This window comes from Myotis lucifugus, unplaced genomic scaffold (genome assembly GCF_000147115.1).
Source record: "Myotis lucifugus unplaced genomic scaffold, Myoluc2.0 scaffold_1, whole genome shotgun sequence".
NCBI classification, from domain to species: Eukaryota; Metazoa; Chordata; class Mammalia; order Chiroptera; family Vespertilionidae; genus Myotis; species Myotis lucifugus.
In genome coordinates, this window is record NW_005871049.1 from 4,686,624 (window position 1) to 4,703,837 (window position 17,214).

Consider the following 17,214-nt stretch of genomic DNA (forward strand, 5'->3'; position numbering starts at 1 on the left):
TGATTTTTTTAAGCATATTATTTTTGTGGACATCATTACATATATGGTAATTGAGGAATGTTTTAAGACATAAAAGAGCAATTATCTTTTACATGGGGTAGCAGCACAACTGTTAGCACAGTGCATGTTACAATCATGTGGGCTGGAAGTTGTATGATGTGCAGATTTATCTCCCACGAACTATAATTCGGAATGATTAGCCATTGCTCTTCCTTATGCTCCTCTCAAAGGCATACTGCAGAATATTAAATCCTTTAGGCCACGTGGGCCTTAGTTAGGAAATGGCAGGTCAGTCCCTGAAGACTATTATTAAGTAGATTTGATTTTGCAATTTCTGGGACAATAGAGGAGGTATCATCCTCCCCTAGTAATTGTGAGAAATAAAATTACATCAGGTAGAAATATAGTATTTTATATGCATTAACCTACTACCGAATGTTCTGTTTGGGTTCCCTGGGATTCTAACTGCATGCTCCCTCATTCATAGGTGCCTTCGTCTTTGCGGTCACAGTCACAGACGCTGATATTGGACCCAATTCTGAACTGCATTACTCTCTGTCAGGTAGAAACTCTGAGAAATTTCACATTGATCCGCTGCGGGGAGCTATCATGGCAGCTGGGCCATTGAACGGAGCTTCAGAAGTGACATTCTCTGTCCATGTGAAAGACGGTGGCTCGTTTCCAAAGACAGATTCTACAACAGTGACTGTTAGGTTCGTGAACAAGGCCGATTTCCCCAAAGTCAGAGCCAAAGAACAAACTTTCATGTTTCCTGAGAACCAGCCAGTCGGCACTCAGGTCACCACTGTTACGGGGTCCTCCCTGAGAGGGGAACCTTTGTCCTATTATATCGCAAGTGGGAATCTTGGCAGCACGTTCCAGATTGATCAGTTAACAGGGCAGGTGTCCATTAGTCGGCCGCTGGATTTTGAAAAGATGCAAAAATATGTTGTGTGGATAGAGGCCAGAGATGGAGGGTTCCCTCCTTTCTCCTCTTATGAGAAACTCGACATAGCTGTATTAGATGTCAACGACAATGCCCCGATTTTTAAGGAAGATCCATTTGTATCTGAGATATTGGAAAATCTTTCTCCTCGAAAAATACTTACTGTCTCAGCAACGGACAAGGACAGTGGACCCAATGGACAGTTAGATTATGATATTGTTAATGGCAACAAAGAACACAGTTTCAGCATCGATCATGCCACTGGCGAAATTAGAAGCATTCGGCCTCTAGACAGGGAAAAGGTATCTCAGTATGTGCTCACCATAAAGTCCTCAGACAAAGGCTCCCCTTCTCAGAGCAGCTCAGTAAAAGTCATCATTCACATTTTAGATGAAAATGATAATGCCCCAAGGTTTTCTCAGATCTTTAGTGCCCATGTTTCTGAAAACTCCCCCTTAGGGTACACGGTTACACGTGTCACGACTTCTGATGAAGACACTGGTGTCAATGCAATCAGTAGATATTCTATCATGGACACAAGCCTTCCATTTACCATTAATCCCAGCACAGGGGATATTGTCATTAGTAGACCTTTAAATAGAGAAGATACAGACCGTTACAGAATCCGCGTTTCTGCACATGATTCCGGGTGGACTGTAAGTACAGACGTCACGATATTTGTGACAGATGTCAATGACAATGCTCCGAGATTCAGCAGGCCCTCCTATTATTTAGATTGCCCTGAACTTGCTGAAATCGGCTCCAAAGTGACTCAGGTGTCTGCAACTGATCCTGACGAGGGGTCAAATGGACAAGTGGTTTATTTTATAAAATCTCAATCAGAGTACTTCAGGATTAATGCCACCTCAGGAGAGATTTTCAATAAACAGATCTTAAAATACCAAAACATCAGTGGCTTCAGTAACGTGAACATCAACAGACACAGTTTTATAGTGACATCTTCAGATCGAGGCAATCCTTCCCTACTCAGTGAGACAACCGTTACCATCAACATAGTGGACAGTAATGACAATGCACCCCAATTTCTTAAAAGTAAATATTTTACTCCGGTCACCAAAAACGTGAAAGTTGGTACAAAGTTAATCAAAGTTACTGCAGTAGACGATAAAGATTTCGGATTGAATTCTGAAGTGGAGTATTTCGTTTCCAGTGAAAATCACTTGGGGAAATTTAAGTTGGACAACAATACAGGGTGGATTTCAGTAGCATCTTCCCTCATCTCTGACTTGAATCAAAACTTTTTGATCACTGTCACTGCAAAGGATAAAGGAAACCCTCCACTTTCATCCCAAGCCACGGTTCAAATCATTGTCACTGAGGAAAACTACCACACTCCGGAATTCTCTCAAAGCCACATGAGCGCCACCATCCCGGAAAGCCACAGTGTTGGGGCTGTTGTCAGAACGGTTTCTGCAAGAGACAGAGATGCAGCGATGAATGGCCTGATTAGGTACAGCATTTCTTCTGGAAACGAAGAGGGCATTTTTGCCATCAATTCTTCCACCGGTGTATTGACACTCGCCAAAGCTCTTGATTACGAGCTATGCCAGAAACATGAAATGACTATTAGTGCTACTGATGGCGGGTGGGTTGCAAGGACGGGTTACTGCAGTGTGACTGTCAATGTGCTTGATGTGAATGACAATTCTCCAGTGTTCCTCCCTGAGGAATATTTCCCCACTGTTTTGGAAAATGCCCCAAGCGGGACCACCGTTATCCACCTAAATGCAACCGATGCGGACTCTGGCACCAACGCTGTGATTGCATACACTGTACAGTCATCTGACAGCGACCTCTTTGTCATTGACCCCAACACAGGCGTCCTTACCACGCAAGGCTTCTTGGATTTTGAAACCAAGCAGAGCTACCACCTTACTGTGAAAGCTTTCAATGTCCCCGATGAAGAAAGGTGCAGTTTTGCCACAGTTAATGTACAATTGAAAGGGACAAATGAATATGTGCCTCGTTTTGTTTCCAAACTCTACTACTTTGAAATCTCAGAAGCAGCTCCCAGAGGTACGATTGTTGGAGAGGTGTTTGCCAGTGACCGGGATTTGGGCGTGGATGGGGAGGTACATTATTTGATTTTTGGAAACAGTAGGAAGAAGGGTTTCCAGATCAATAAGAAGACTGGACAGATTTATGTTTCTGGACCTCTTGACAGAGAAAAAGAAGAAAGGGTATCTTTGAAGGTATTGGCCAAGAATTTTGGCAGCATTAGGGGTGCAGACATAGATGAGGTCACTGTAAATATCACTGTGCTCGATGCCAATGACCCACCCATTTTCAGTCTAAACATCTATAGTGTTCAGATCAGCGAAGGGGTCCCGACAGGAACTCACGTGACCTTTGTCAGTGCTTTTGACTCAGACTCGGTCCCCAGCTGGAGCAGGTTCTCTTACTTTATCGGGTCAGGGAATGAAAATGGTGCCTTTTCCATCAACCCGCAGACAGGACAGATCACTGTAACTGCAGAATTGGATCGAGAAACCCTCCCCATCTATAATCTGACCGTGTTGGCTGTTGATTCGGGGACACCCTCCGCTACAGGAAGTGCCTCTCTCTTAGTCACCCTGGAAGACATAAATGACAACGGGCCAATGCTGACCATCAGCGAAGGAGAAGTTATGGAAAACAAACGCCCAGGCACTCTGGTGATGACCCTTCAGTCCACCGACCCTGACCTCCCTCCCAATCAAGGCCCCTTTACCTATTACTTGCTGAGCACGGGTCCGGCCACCAACTATTTCAGTCTGAACACCGCTGGAGTGCTGAGCACCACCAGAGAGATCGACCGAGAGCAGATTTCAGACTTCTATCTGTCGGTGGTCACTCGGGATTCTGGTGTGCCTCAGATGTCTTCCACAGGGACTGTGCACATCACCGTGCTAGACCAAAATGACAATCCTTCCCAGTCTCGGACGGTGGAGATATTTGTTAATTATTATGGCAACGTGTTTCCTGGTGGGCTGTTGGGCTCCGTGAAGCCACAGGATCCGGACGTGTTGGACACCTTCCACTGCTCCCTGACCTCAGGGGTGACGAGCCTCTTCAGTGTTCCCAGGGGCACTTGTGATCTGCATTCCCAGCCACGGTCCACCGATGGCACGTTCGATCTGACCGTCCTCAGCAGCGACGGGGTTCACAGCACAGTCACCAGCAACATCCGTGTTTTCTTTGCTGGCTTTTCCAACGCTACGATAGACAGCAGCATCCTCCTGCGGCTCAGTGTCCCAACCGTGAGGGACTTCTTGACCAACCACTACCTTCACTTCCTGCGCATCGCCGGTTCTCAGCTCACGGGCCTGGGCACCGCAGTGCAGCTCTATGGGGCCTATGAAGAGAACAACAGGACATTTCTCTTCGCAGCCGTGAAGCGGGGCCATAATCAGTACGTGAATCCCAGCGGTGTGGCCACCTTCTTCGAAAGCATCAAAGAGATCCTTCTCCGGCAGAGCGGGGTGAAGGTGGAGTCTGTGGATCACGACGCGTGTGCCCACGGGCCGTGCCAGAACGGGGGGAGCTGCCTCCGAAGACTGGCGGTGAGCCCCGCGGTCAAGAGCCACGAAAGCCTTCCAGTCATCATCGTGGCCAACGAGCCGTTGCAGCCGTTCCTGTGCCAGTGCCTGCCGGGTTATGCTGGGAGCTGGTGTGAAGTCGACATAGATGAGTGTCTTCCCTCTCCTTGCCACAATGGCGGCACCTGCCACAATTTGGTGGGAGGATTTTCATGCAGCTGCCCAGACGGCTTCACAGGGAGGGCCTGTGAGCGGGATATCAACGAGTGCCTGCCCAGTCCTTGTAAGAACGGTGCCGTCTGCCAGAATTTCCCAGGAAGCTTCCACTGTGTCTGCAAAACTGGATACACAGGTATGTAATGTTTGGCTCTTTGCACTAAGACGTTAGCCGTATCAGGTAAGATATGATAGAAAGTAATGAATGTTTTTCGTTTTTCATTTTTCAGTGATTTTTTTACGTAACAATGGGTATAAGCATTGAAAATGCTTTCAGCATTTCCCATTGGCCAGATACTGTTCTAAGCCTTTGATCTGTACTTATTTTATTTACTTCTGATAAGAAACCTATGCAGTAGAGATAATTATTTTTTTATGGACGAGAAGACTGAAGTAGAGAGAAGCTAAGTCTGTTTCCTCAGGTGACTCAGTGAATTTGTTATAGAGTCGGGACCTAAGTGAATTCCAGACTTTCAGCTGACCTTCAATTTCCCCATCTGTAAAATGGGAATAATCATGCTTACTTATCTCTTAGGGTTGTTGTAATAAGTTAAATAATGTTTGTAAAACACCTAGCCCCGAATCCACTCAGTAAGTAGCAATGACAATAAATAGTATTCGTAGAGGTGTTAGTGTAATAGTGGTGGTAAGAGAGGTGAGCCACAGAATCACTAAGAGGACAAGAAACCTCAGTGGCACAAGGTAAGTGTGAGTCTTACCAGAGTTGTAGTCTTAGGACCATGAATAATAGGGCTATATACATGTTATGAGTTCAGGATTTCTAAAGGAAAAACAAACTACACTCCTCCACCCCTCCTTTACCCTCACCCCTCTAATCTCCCCCCTCACCCCATCTCAAAAAAAGTTGCTTCTTCTACTGGGAATTTAACAATAAAGATTGTTACTTCCCATTTTAGTGTAACAGACTCCTTCACACTTCGATTTAGAGTGAGTTTACACATAGCCTGAACATGGAGAAAGTGTGAATGCATTTGATAGGTGACGGGGATCAGGGAAAGTCCCATGGGCGTGAGCCAGGGCACCATATGCGGATTTCAGCATAAATGGGGCTGACTTCGTGATTGGTCGTGGAGCTAGGCCTTTCCCATTGCTTCTCTCTAGTTTGCTTCACAGGGAGGGATGGTGTTATAAAACGCAGCAGGTAAACAGAATTAGTTCATAGCCCCTTTAACCTTTCCCGCTCGCTTTCACACATCTGGAGGCATTTTAGCTGTGGTGTAAGCCAGCCCTGACATTTCAGGGAGGAGGAGATTGTCCATTCATCACTCTCATGTTATTTGACAGTCTAAATAGGATATTTTTCCAGATCTATAAAGTGAGATACAGCTTGTGCACAGTCATTTTACTATGAAACTTGGCAAACATTTGCATTCATGACAATGGGGGTGATAACTAAGAGTCACTCTCTTAAAATCACAGCAGTCGTATATTAAGTTGTCAGTGACCACGAGACCAGGAAACCACTGTGATATGAAGTGAAATTTTCTGAGATACTGAGGAGTAAGTGGTTCATATGAACAAGAGAAGGTAAAAGCCTCGATTCTTATTTTGATTTTATTTCCCAGAGAGGAATTAGACAGTTTACCTTAAGTGATACATTACCCTATTACAGTGTTAAAAACAGGTTTCTAGTAGCTTAAATGCTTCTTATTTCTGCAGAAAATAAGCATGTATGTGTAAGCTTCTCATGGAGATTACGTATGTCATTATACATGATCGCCTGCAGCCTCACTGAGATTGTCTTCGTATGTGCTTTAAAATACAAAGGCAGCCCAGCCGGTGTGGCTCAGTAGTTGAGTATGGACCTATGAACCAGGAGTTCATTCACGGTTCGATTCCTGATCAGAGCACATGCCCGGATTGTGGGCCCAATCCCCAGTATAGGGCATGCAGGAGGCAGCCAATCAATGATTCTTTCTCATCATTGATGCTTCTATTTCTCTCTCCCTTCCTCTCTGAAATCAATAAAAATAAAAATATGTATATAAAGGCAAACAGTTTTTTTCCTCTTTGCTTTTCTCAGTAGCAGCCTTTATTAAACATGATGTTTTTGCATTGTTTTGATATAAAAGACATACTGCTGCTTGATCAGAATATTTAGATTAACTGTCTTCCTAGTGCATTTTACACTAAGAGGAAACATTTACATAGTTTGCAAAAAACAGCTACTTTCTGCTAAAATAATTAAAAGCTTATAAGCATAAGTATTCAGAATAAATAGCATATATGTATTATGGAATTATATTTTTAACAAAATTAATTTAGACATAAATAGGCTTTGATAGTTGCACATAATCTCCCTTCTCTGTAAATATGAAATGCAAAAATTCTTGTGGTGATCTAATATATACATGTATTTCATATATGTGTATATGATATTAAAGCATACATGAGCTATAGGATATCAAGGATCATCCTACCCTCATAGGTTGGCCGAATTGAACAGGTGAGAATAAATGTAGCTCAGCTCTACATAATCTAACATTCAAATGTGCTATCAGCACAAGTGAAACTCCAATATGCATCCTGTTGTAAAGACCATAGGTGACCACCATAGATTCGATTTGAGTTTAACAATTCATCACACCTACCTCTGAACATGAACACATTTGCTAAATTTCTTCAGTAAGCTCACTGTAACCTTGGAAATTCCGTGCATGCCCTCCCTAGCCTGTTGTTATGCATTCATTTCCATCGTCCACAATTCCCATTCTCAGGTGCTTAGAGCTTACACTTCCAGAAGCACGATTCCTTCTACCTATGAGAAATAATGTATATCAACATAGTTAACTGATGGATTTCCAAGCAGTGAGATCAGTTTATTCTTCTAAGCAGCTAACAGTTAACATATGACAGTTAATGAATGTTAATAGGAAAAGCTCCTTGAGTTCCAAAGACATGGATGCCTTTCTTTGTGCAAACTCGTCAGTCTCTTCCAAGCCTCAAGGCACTGACAAATATTGTTAACTGGCTTGCAGCAGTAATTAAGTTAATGATCCAAGATTGTGTTTCATGGTGCTTCAACACATCAAGTTATTTTTGCCAGGAGCGTGTTAGTGTAATTCAAACTGCTGCATTCCCTGATAATCACCATGCCATTAACACTAGAACTGAAGTAGATGCAAAATAATACGGATTGTATTGCTGACTTCAGTTGGGTGAGTAAGCATGCATGAATCTTCCAAACCTGAGACATAGGCATTTATGAGATTTCTTTTGATTTGAAGTAAAATTATAACATCTTTCCCTCACATTAAAAAAAAAGGCTTTTTTGAATAATTTAAGTGGAGTTTTCAAATTGTATCTTCAAATCCCCATTTCTAGTATGGCAATCACTTTCAAATTTACTAATTGTAAAACAATTTGTAAAACAGTTTGCTGATTAAATGGAGTACTCAAATGAAATTTTTGAATGGTAAATAATTTACATACTCTAACACCCTACAAATAAGACTATTTTCCCCAAACTTAATTGTTAATTCATTTATTTGACTCCTACCAAAGTCATTTCTCGAGTTTTTATAATTATCTACCAAAGAAAAATAAGAAAATAAAACACTTTTAAGTTAAAAGTTGACTTTTTTTTCTCTTATAATGTCTATTTATATTGTTATATCTGCAAAAAAAATCAGATTTTGTTGAGGATTTATTTTAACTTCATTCTCAAACCACTCTTTTGGTTCCCCTTTGTCCCCACATTTCCAGTCTTCACAAAGGGAAGTCTGTAATTTTGTAAGCCACGCATGCTTTCACAAAATAAAGGTGGTACTGACCACATCTATAAAATATATTAGTCTACGTATTCAATACATGCTACTTGTAATGCAACTCTAAAAGGATTTTCAAAAAAAGAACATGAAACCTTACTGAGTCCAGCAACACATGGGACAGTTACAGATGCTCTTATAGTGGGTAAAAGTGGTAGAAGTTGTGACTTCCCTCATGGCAAATAAATAATCAAAAGGATAGCCAGTAAGTCTTATTTATTCTCTATGGGGCAATACTGATGCTTCATTAAGAAAAAGAATCCCCTTCTTTAGAATAATCTGTCTTACATCCAGTTGGAAAACACCATAGAGTTCTCTATGACACAACATGTCTCTGGTGTGATGTTTGGACAGGCTTAGGAAACATTGTCCTGCCTGTAACACGTTACTACAATACTTAAAGCATAATTTCTGTGCTTCTATATTGGTAACTTGTTTATGCTCATTACTTCCCCTTAGAATAGGAAGGTATTCTGAAATTGTTAGTGTTTTGCCTTGTAAGGAGGTTCCCAATGTTATTTATAAAAGGAAAAATGTTGTGTTTATGACCCCATGAAGTAGAGGAACATTTCTGTTAGCAGTGTCATGAGGTCTGACTCACACTTGTCATTTCAAACCAGGACGATTGTGGCCACATACCCACGCCACAAAAACATAAGTAAATTAAACAGAAACTTTGACTGTGTTTTAAGCAGTTATTATGATGAAGTGGATTATCGGTGCTCAACATTAAGTCTAATTGTGCACATAAAACTTACATGTCTTCATGAGACAGTTAATAAGAGCATTAGTGCAGTCATGCTTTACAGAAACAAACTCTATTTAATTAGATAAATAGTGAAACCCTCCTGTCAATGAATGGAAATTAAGAAATCGATAACATCACATTGTTTCTTAGAACCAGAAAACTAGAAACTCTTCTATTATACATGAAATACATCTATTAATAACATGTAATTGATCAGAGTGTAAGTTGGTGGTATTAAAACACATTTAAGTTTACATAGGAAAAGAATACCACAACAAAAACAAGTGGGACAGGCCTTATACCCTAAATTTTGCCGATAAAGTGATCAACTATTCAGTTATAACTTGTGAAGCCTGGATCTGAGAGCTGACCTACACTGGTCTGGGCTGTAGTTTTATCATTTCTTTGGTGGATATTAGCCTCCAAAGAACTCTTCTCCTTCACCTGTGAATGTAAATGTTTGCTGTTGAATGCATCATCTCCCCCATTAAAATAGAAACACTGTGTTAAGACCCTTGTCTGTTTTCTTGACTGCAATACCTCCATCCTCTGGCACGTCTGGTTCATAATAGGCACTCAGTCAAAATTAGTTGATTCAGCTTGACAAGATGATAAATGAGAATAGTCTCTGTAAACTGAAAAATGTGCCAGTTAGATATTATTGGTTTTGAAAAAAGTCAAAGTATTCATAATCCATGGTCGAGAATAAATATTGATAAGTATTTGAAAATGTATTTGGTGTGTTTTCTTAGGTCTCATTCTGCTGTACATCAGGTAGGCGTGCATTAAGCTAAGGGATATTTCTTGAGAGTGAACAGATGGTAGCTCAATAAAGAAGCTAAATGGGATTGATTACTTTGAACAAATCTGAGCCAAGGACATCTCCACAGTGAAACTTATCCTGTAAAAGTTTCACCTCTTCAGTTATAAAATGTGAAAAATGTAGTAACATCGGAAAAAAAATTAGGGGAAACATCTAAATTTCTTCACCATTTATGATTTCCTAAATACCTAAAAACACTATTTATTTCAAGATGTATGTGTAATTATTTCCTAAATATTATAATGCATATCTTTACAATAGGACGATTAAATAAGATTTTGAACTCTCAGATAATATTTCAATTTCCCCAAGTCAAGTAGAATGTTCTCATATTTCTTTTCTTTAAGATATAATCTCTCAGGAGAGATTTCTATATATGGTTATGCAGTGGTGGTGTTAATATATTTATGCATAAGATTTTTTAAATGAGCCTGATGTTTTTCAGGGAAAATGTGTGAATCTTCAGTCAACTACTGTGAATGCAACCCCTGCTTTAATGGTGGTTCCTGCCAAAGTGGTGTGGAGTCCTACTATTGCCACTGTCCATTTGGTGAGTATAGCTCTGCTGGCCATATAAAATGTCAATCTATTTTGGCTCACAGTTTAGCAATTTTGTTTTATTGTGGCCCTGAGTGATTAAGACGATATGAAATGTTTTACACAGGAGATTTTGGCAAAATAAAATCTCAAAGGTTTAATATCCTTAAAAGTTAATTATGGAAATCCCATTGAATATATTGCTTTGATCATTACTAGAAAAATAATCAACTGAAGATAATTGAATTTGATGTTGTGTTCTCAGGACATTTCCCCTCAATACTTACAGCTGTCTTCTTTTCAGCCTAGAACCTATCATGTAAAAAATCTTTCAGGCACTATTTGACATCATTCTCTATTTCAAATCTTTAAAAATAATCCTTCAAAATGATTTTTGTTTTGTTTTGCTTTTGATTTTTACATTAATTCAAACAGTTGTATGAGAAGGGTTTATAGGCATTTTGTAGATAGTATCAACATAACTAATCAAAATTCAGGCTAATGTGTTCTTTTGAGGAAGAAAGTTGTTACAGTTTTTTTTGTACACATACCTGTATATGCACCACAGTGACATGAATGAAAAGATTCCTTCCAGGTGTCACTCAAATGTTGCCAGGCACTGAGACAGCCAAGGACTATGAGAAAAGCTTTGGAGGAAGCTTTCATTTGAGCTTGGTTTGTAATCATTACATCAATTTAAAAAAAAAGTATTGATTTTTAGAGAGATGGGAAGGGAAAGGGATAGAGAGATAGAAACACTGATGAGAAAGAAACATTGATCAGCTGCTTCCTGCACGCCCCCTACTGGGGATCAAGTCTGCAACCCGGGCATGTGCCCTGACCAGGAATCAAACCAGTGACCTCTTGGTTTATGGGTCGACGCTCAACCACTGAGCCACACCAGCTGGGCCATTCCACCAGTTTAAAGGCTGACTTAACTCACACTATAGTATTCATCTCCAGATGTCCTGCAGTGGTTAGAGACCCTCCATAAGCAAAAGAGGAGAAGGATATTTTCTGGTTTTCCTTGAACATATTACTGTGGACCTAAAAAGTGAATTCTAATGTATAGTACAGAATAGAACTTAAAAATAAACTGAGGTTTCTAGTAGCCAGTGAAATATACTGCTAATTGGTTTTCAAATAAGTCCACGACTCCATCTAGTTTTTATACAGCACATCAATAGGATGATAAAGAGAAACAAGATATAAAATTACCTTATTGTGAGCCATGCATTTTAGCAATGGTTCTGAGTCCCAGACATTGAGGGTTTTGTCTAAGGTGAAAAAACAAAATCAAAACAAAATTACTCCAAAATGATATAGAGACTAGAAAATTTTATTTTCAATCCAGCATGATATTCACAGTATCCCTCCTTTTTAAAATGTATGTGAGATTCTCACAAACAATGTTCATGGTACACGGAATGGTAGATCAAGGTCAAAATAACCACAACTTCAGATCTACAACTTCTTTCTTTCAGTGATGTTTTATAATCCTTAGAGGGTGTTGCTTCTGCTCATAACCGCATTCAGGTTTCATGGTTTAACTTAAGTTTTGGAATAAAAGATAAGGGGATTGGAGTGGAAAGTCGAAAAATGATTTCAAGTGACTGAACAAAGGTTGTTTACATTTTTAGAGATTCCTTTGCATTCCAATCACAAATATGAGGATTTAAGGTAATTGATACTAAATGGGAATAAACTGTTGCTGCAGTGTAGCTGATACAACAGTCACTGCTTATTGGGTAGAAGTATTTTGGGGCCCTCACCCAGGGAAAGGGGACTAGTACAACCGCTAAGTTAAAATAGAGACGGATCATATGTGGCTGGCAGTACAAATTTCTCTCCCTGTTCCTAACAGTGGCAAACAAAAAAAATTATTTAAACTTAAATATCGCCAGACAACAACAGAAGCACTTACAAAACAAAACAACAAAACCTTGAAACAGTAATACATGATTACAGACCGAGAGAATTGAAAGGAAAAGTATTTCCCTTTTCAAATTGAATGTGGGTGAAACATACAAATAAAAATGGCAGATGGAATGCCTCAAACAAATAGCTGGAGATCATTACACATGCATCCTATAAAACAACATCTTGACCATAATTTCAAAGTTGGAAAAAAATTTGCACTGTTTACCTTCTCAACAGTGAAAGATTTGTTTGGATTTGATTTTTTTTTTAATTTAGATTTTTTTAGATTTAGATTTTAGAAAAAAAAACATAAAATGCTTAAGATTTGCCCTAGCCAGTTTGGCTCAGTAGATAGAGCATCGGCCTGCGGACTGAAGGGTCCCAGGCTCGGTTCTGGCCAAGGGCATATGCCCAGGTTGCAGGCTCGATCCCCAGTGTGGAGCATGCAGGAGGCAGCCAATCAGTGATTCTCCCTTATCATTGATGTTTCTATCTCTCTCTCCCTCTCCCTTCCTCTCTGAAGTAAATAAAGAAATATACTTTTAAAAAATGCTTAAGACTTTTAAAAAGAGAGCCTGTATAATTGTATATGTATAACTTCATACACACACACACAAAAAATCCCATATTAGAGTAATTTTAATACTCTTGACTTTTATGTGTTTATTTTGTGGCATTTCAGATAGAAGGCAATTTTTAAATCCTCAACTTTTCAACGTTTATATTTTCAAAATAGAAATTTAGTTTTTTCTAGAAACTATATCAAAACTCCTTAAAAAGAAAAAAATATATTCCATGAAGAAATATTTTTATATTTGAATATACAGTATTGATTTCAGTTAAAATGTAGAACATGTTTCTGGGATCCGTATACTTTCTACAAATGTGAATATACAATTTAAGCACATTTTCATAGATTTATTAAAATTTAATCAGAAGAGACCTGAGGAAATACATAGTGAAGATTTCTGCAATAATCTATTTAATTTGTATGCTTTATCTATGCTCTTTCTTTAACTTTGGCTACTCCTTCTGCATTTTAAGGTATATGTAATATAATAAGTGTTTAATATAAATAAATTGTAAAATCTTATTGTATGTGAGTATAAATTATAGATACAACATAAAATATAAATACTATATGATAGAATGAAATATTTATAATATAAATAAATGTGTACCATATATAACATATGATTTATAATATGCAACTCAAATATTTCTTTCCTTTTTTTAAACTTCAGTTAATAAAAATAAATTATTTATATTTCTACTCATTTACAATGAATGTGATTACAGAAAAAGAAAAGATAGTAGACCCATGATTTTATAGCAGCTACTAGGCTGTTTTGATTTAAAGAACATTTGGATAAAAAATGTGGTACAGCTAAACAACTAGACAATCAGGAGATCTAGCCTTCAGTGTTGGCTCTGACTCCCATGGTTCTGTGGCCTTGGGCGATTTTTAAATATTCTGTAAAATGATGGCATTGGTTCCTTCTGGTTGAACAATTCCCTGACTCTCAATGTAACACATTTATAAGAGATGTGCAGCCAAAATGAAGGAATGAAACCTCTGCAAGTTAATAAGAGTCATGATGTATTGGCATGGGTTAATTTTCCAATCATTTGCTACAGTCTACTAATATTTGTGGGAAAAGAATTTTGGCATAGCTTTGTAACATCAATAAAACTCATTTTTCAAGTTTGAAAAAGAACCAGCACAAACAAATGGGAATGCTTGATTTTGGAAAAAACAGAAAACTATTTCCAAGGAGCCTGGTATAAATCATGCCCAGAGTGGGTATGAAACAAGAAAGAAATAAAAACTAAGACAGTTATTTTCCTAAAAGCAGTGGTTCTCTTCTGTAATTTGTGACCCTTAAAAATACCACAGGTACAGGGACTGATTTTTTTTAGTCAAAACAAAATTTACCATGCTCAATTGAATTAAAATTGTTTTTAAGAATTTATGAGATAGGAGAAAGAATTATATATTATGAAGAAAGTACCTTGTTTGAAAATTGCAGCATATGAAACTTTCAAAAGATTGACCAACTAATTTTGAAAGCTTTCCAGGAAAGAATCTTTTCAGACATACTTCATTCCACTAATCCTAATTTTTAGAAATGGGGCATACTTAAATGTTCCCTAATTGGCCAAAGAAAAGCATTTAAACCACTTTATCATCTGTTATATGTTTTAAAGATCATGGATTCATTCTATTTCAATTTAGTTTAGATAGTATTCTTTGGAGAATAAGAAAAAAATGTAAGTATGACTAATTTTTGTATTTTAATCAAAGCTTTTTAATAAAATTCACTGGAATTTGATGTGTCGATTTTTCAATTTTTTCTGTCTACAGGTGTCTTTGGAAAACACTGCGAGTTGAATAGTTATGGATTTGAGGAGTTATCTTACATGGAATTTCCCAGCTTGGACCCCAATAACAACTATATTTATGTCAAATTTGCAACGATTAAAAGTCATGCTTTATTGCTTTACAACTATGACAACCAGACGGGGGACCGGGCTGAATTTTTGGCTCTCGAAATTGCTGAAGAGAGACTAAGATTCTCTTACAATTTAGGCAGCGGTACATATAAACTCACCACCATGAAGAAGGTGTCAGACGGACATTTTCACACTGTGATTGCCAGGAGAGCAGGAATGGTAAGGCGCTGATGATTTCCTGATATGAACAGTCACTCTAATAAGGGATAGTAGGTAGCACCCTCATCCAATTCTCAGAACATAGGTAAGATAACTCTGTAGCTAAGGTGTTGTCAGTGGACTCTTATGTGGAATAGATGATTTTGCCTCTTGACCTCCAGGGTCCCTTTATACTTCATGACTTTGATTGTATCACACATGGGCTTGGGAGCAAGAGAGAGAGAAAAAAAGGAAAAAGGTACTATGAGGTATGCCCAAAGGGAAGGGAGAGCAAAAGGATTCTTTCAGTCTGTTTGTAATATGTAGCCATAGTCATCAGGGTTTGAATAATACTAAATGTGGAGAAAAGACACTCGTCATTGTGACTTCGGTCAGCAGAAAAATGTCTCCCTATTTCAGAAAACATCCAAAATAAGGCCCCTACTGGATTTTGAATCTGTTTTCTATAGTTTAGAAGGACTCTGTTGGAAACTGGCAAAATCATTAACTTCTCAGCTTGAATCATTTCATTGACAGGACAGAAACTTCTCAATTTATAGCAGTACTGGTAGAAAAATTCAGTAATAAAGAAGGTGCATTAACTCTGAAGATTAAATTGCATGAGCTACTATTCAAATAAAACTTTCCCTCAGGTATTTTCTCTTAGAGTTGTATCACCAAACTTTTAGAAAATAAAAAAAAAAATTAAATATTAAGTCTGACTGAAATATGATACTATTATCTAAGTTGTTTTTTCTAGTTGAGGCATTCATAAATATCCAGTGATACTCCTGAATTTATTATTGCTTTAGGGATCTCTGGAATTGTTGGATACTTTGCATTGTATATGCAGAGAGAGATGTGCTAATGTTTTGTTGTGTTTTTTGTTTTTCTTGTTTGTTTTTGTTTTTTAGAAATAAATGAAATAGTCTACATAAGCAACATAAATTGTATCATGAAAACCTAATACTGCCTTTGAGATTAATATCACTCAATTTTATAGAACATTGGAAAATTATTAATTATTGAAAGAGTTAGCTAAATGGGACATTAAAAAAAAGTCTTGACATAGAATTGGAAGTGTAAATGTTTCCTATAATGTTAGTATTTATTATGATTTCCTTGAAAAGGTGGCAAGAAAAAAACTTACATGGCTTGTGAGAGTTCATTGTATGGAGCTTATAAGTTATAACAATTAACTGATAGAAATAATTTAAAATACTTTAGTAATATTTGATGCACAATAAACTATACATTGACCCCATTCATTGTTTCTGAAATGTAAGGTATTTAAGATATGCCTTTACAAGTCTCTCATCTAAGTACACATTTTATGGACAATTCCTCAAAATCATATGTAATATTGATAAAAATGGGATATTAAGGAAATGAATAATTTCTATACATAATGAAAGTGACTTGATTCGGGAAGACTGAAAACCAGATAGATACTTTTGCATGTAAGAGCAATGTTGGTCAACTTGCTGGACCTCCATGTGTTGCTTCTTACACTTGCTCTGCTGTTAAAATTAAACTCAAATGATAACCATTCTTATAAATTAATATTTGCATAGACAGTTGAGCCTTGAACAACATGGGTTTGAATTGTGTGCATCCATTTATATGTGGATTTCTTTCAATAAATACCTGTGCTGTTTGATCCAGGATCAGGAGGCAGAGGGCTGACAGCACTCATTGGTCTTTGCCACTTTATCTAGGGAGCATACACCTAACTTGGTATCCACAGGGGGTCCTGAATTAACAGATAAAGAGGGACAACTTAAGTTTTGGGAAGTCAACAGTTATATGCAGATTTTCAACCTCATACTCTTTATAAATAATGATTCTTATAATTGAAAAAAGCATCTAATTTATTTCTTTACATTATCTCAAAAATTTAACTTTAATGCATGTATTACAATATTCTTAGGTTGCTATAATAGTATGTACATTGTACTTTCAAAATCTTTTTGTACATATGCATGAAATATTATTGGAAGAAGACTTTAAAAAATCAGAAATATAATGTGTGTGTTTTTCATTTG

General features: G+C 37.9%; 1 protein-coding gene across 1 annotated transcript in view; it reads left to right on the plus strand.

Annotated features, from left to right (window-relative positions):
• The window catches only part of FAT4 (FAT atypical cadherin 4), a 150,824-nt gene that overhangs the window by 116,451 nt on the left and 17,159 nt on the right, over positions 1 to 17,214 (plus strand). The window contains exons 9-11 of the mRNA XM_014454892.2: positions 488 to 4,837; positions 10,506 to 10,610; positions 14,883 to 15,190. Coding sequence (XP_014310378.1) covers positions 488 to 4,837; positions 10,506 to 10,610; positions 14,883 to 15,190 — 4,763 coding nt within the window. The remainder of the gene's footprint in view (positions 1 to 487; positions 4,838 to 10,505; positions 10,611 to 14,882; positions 15,191 to 17,214) is intronic.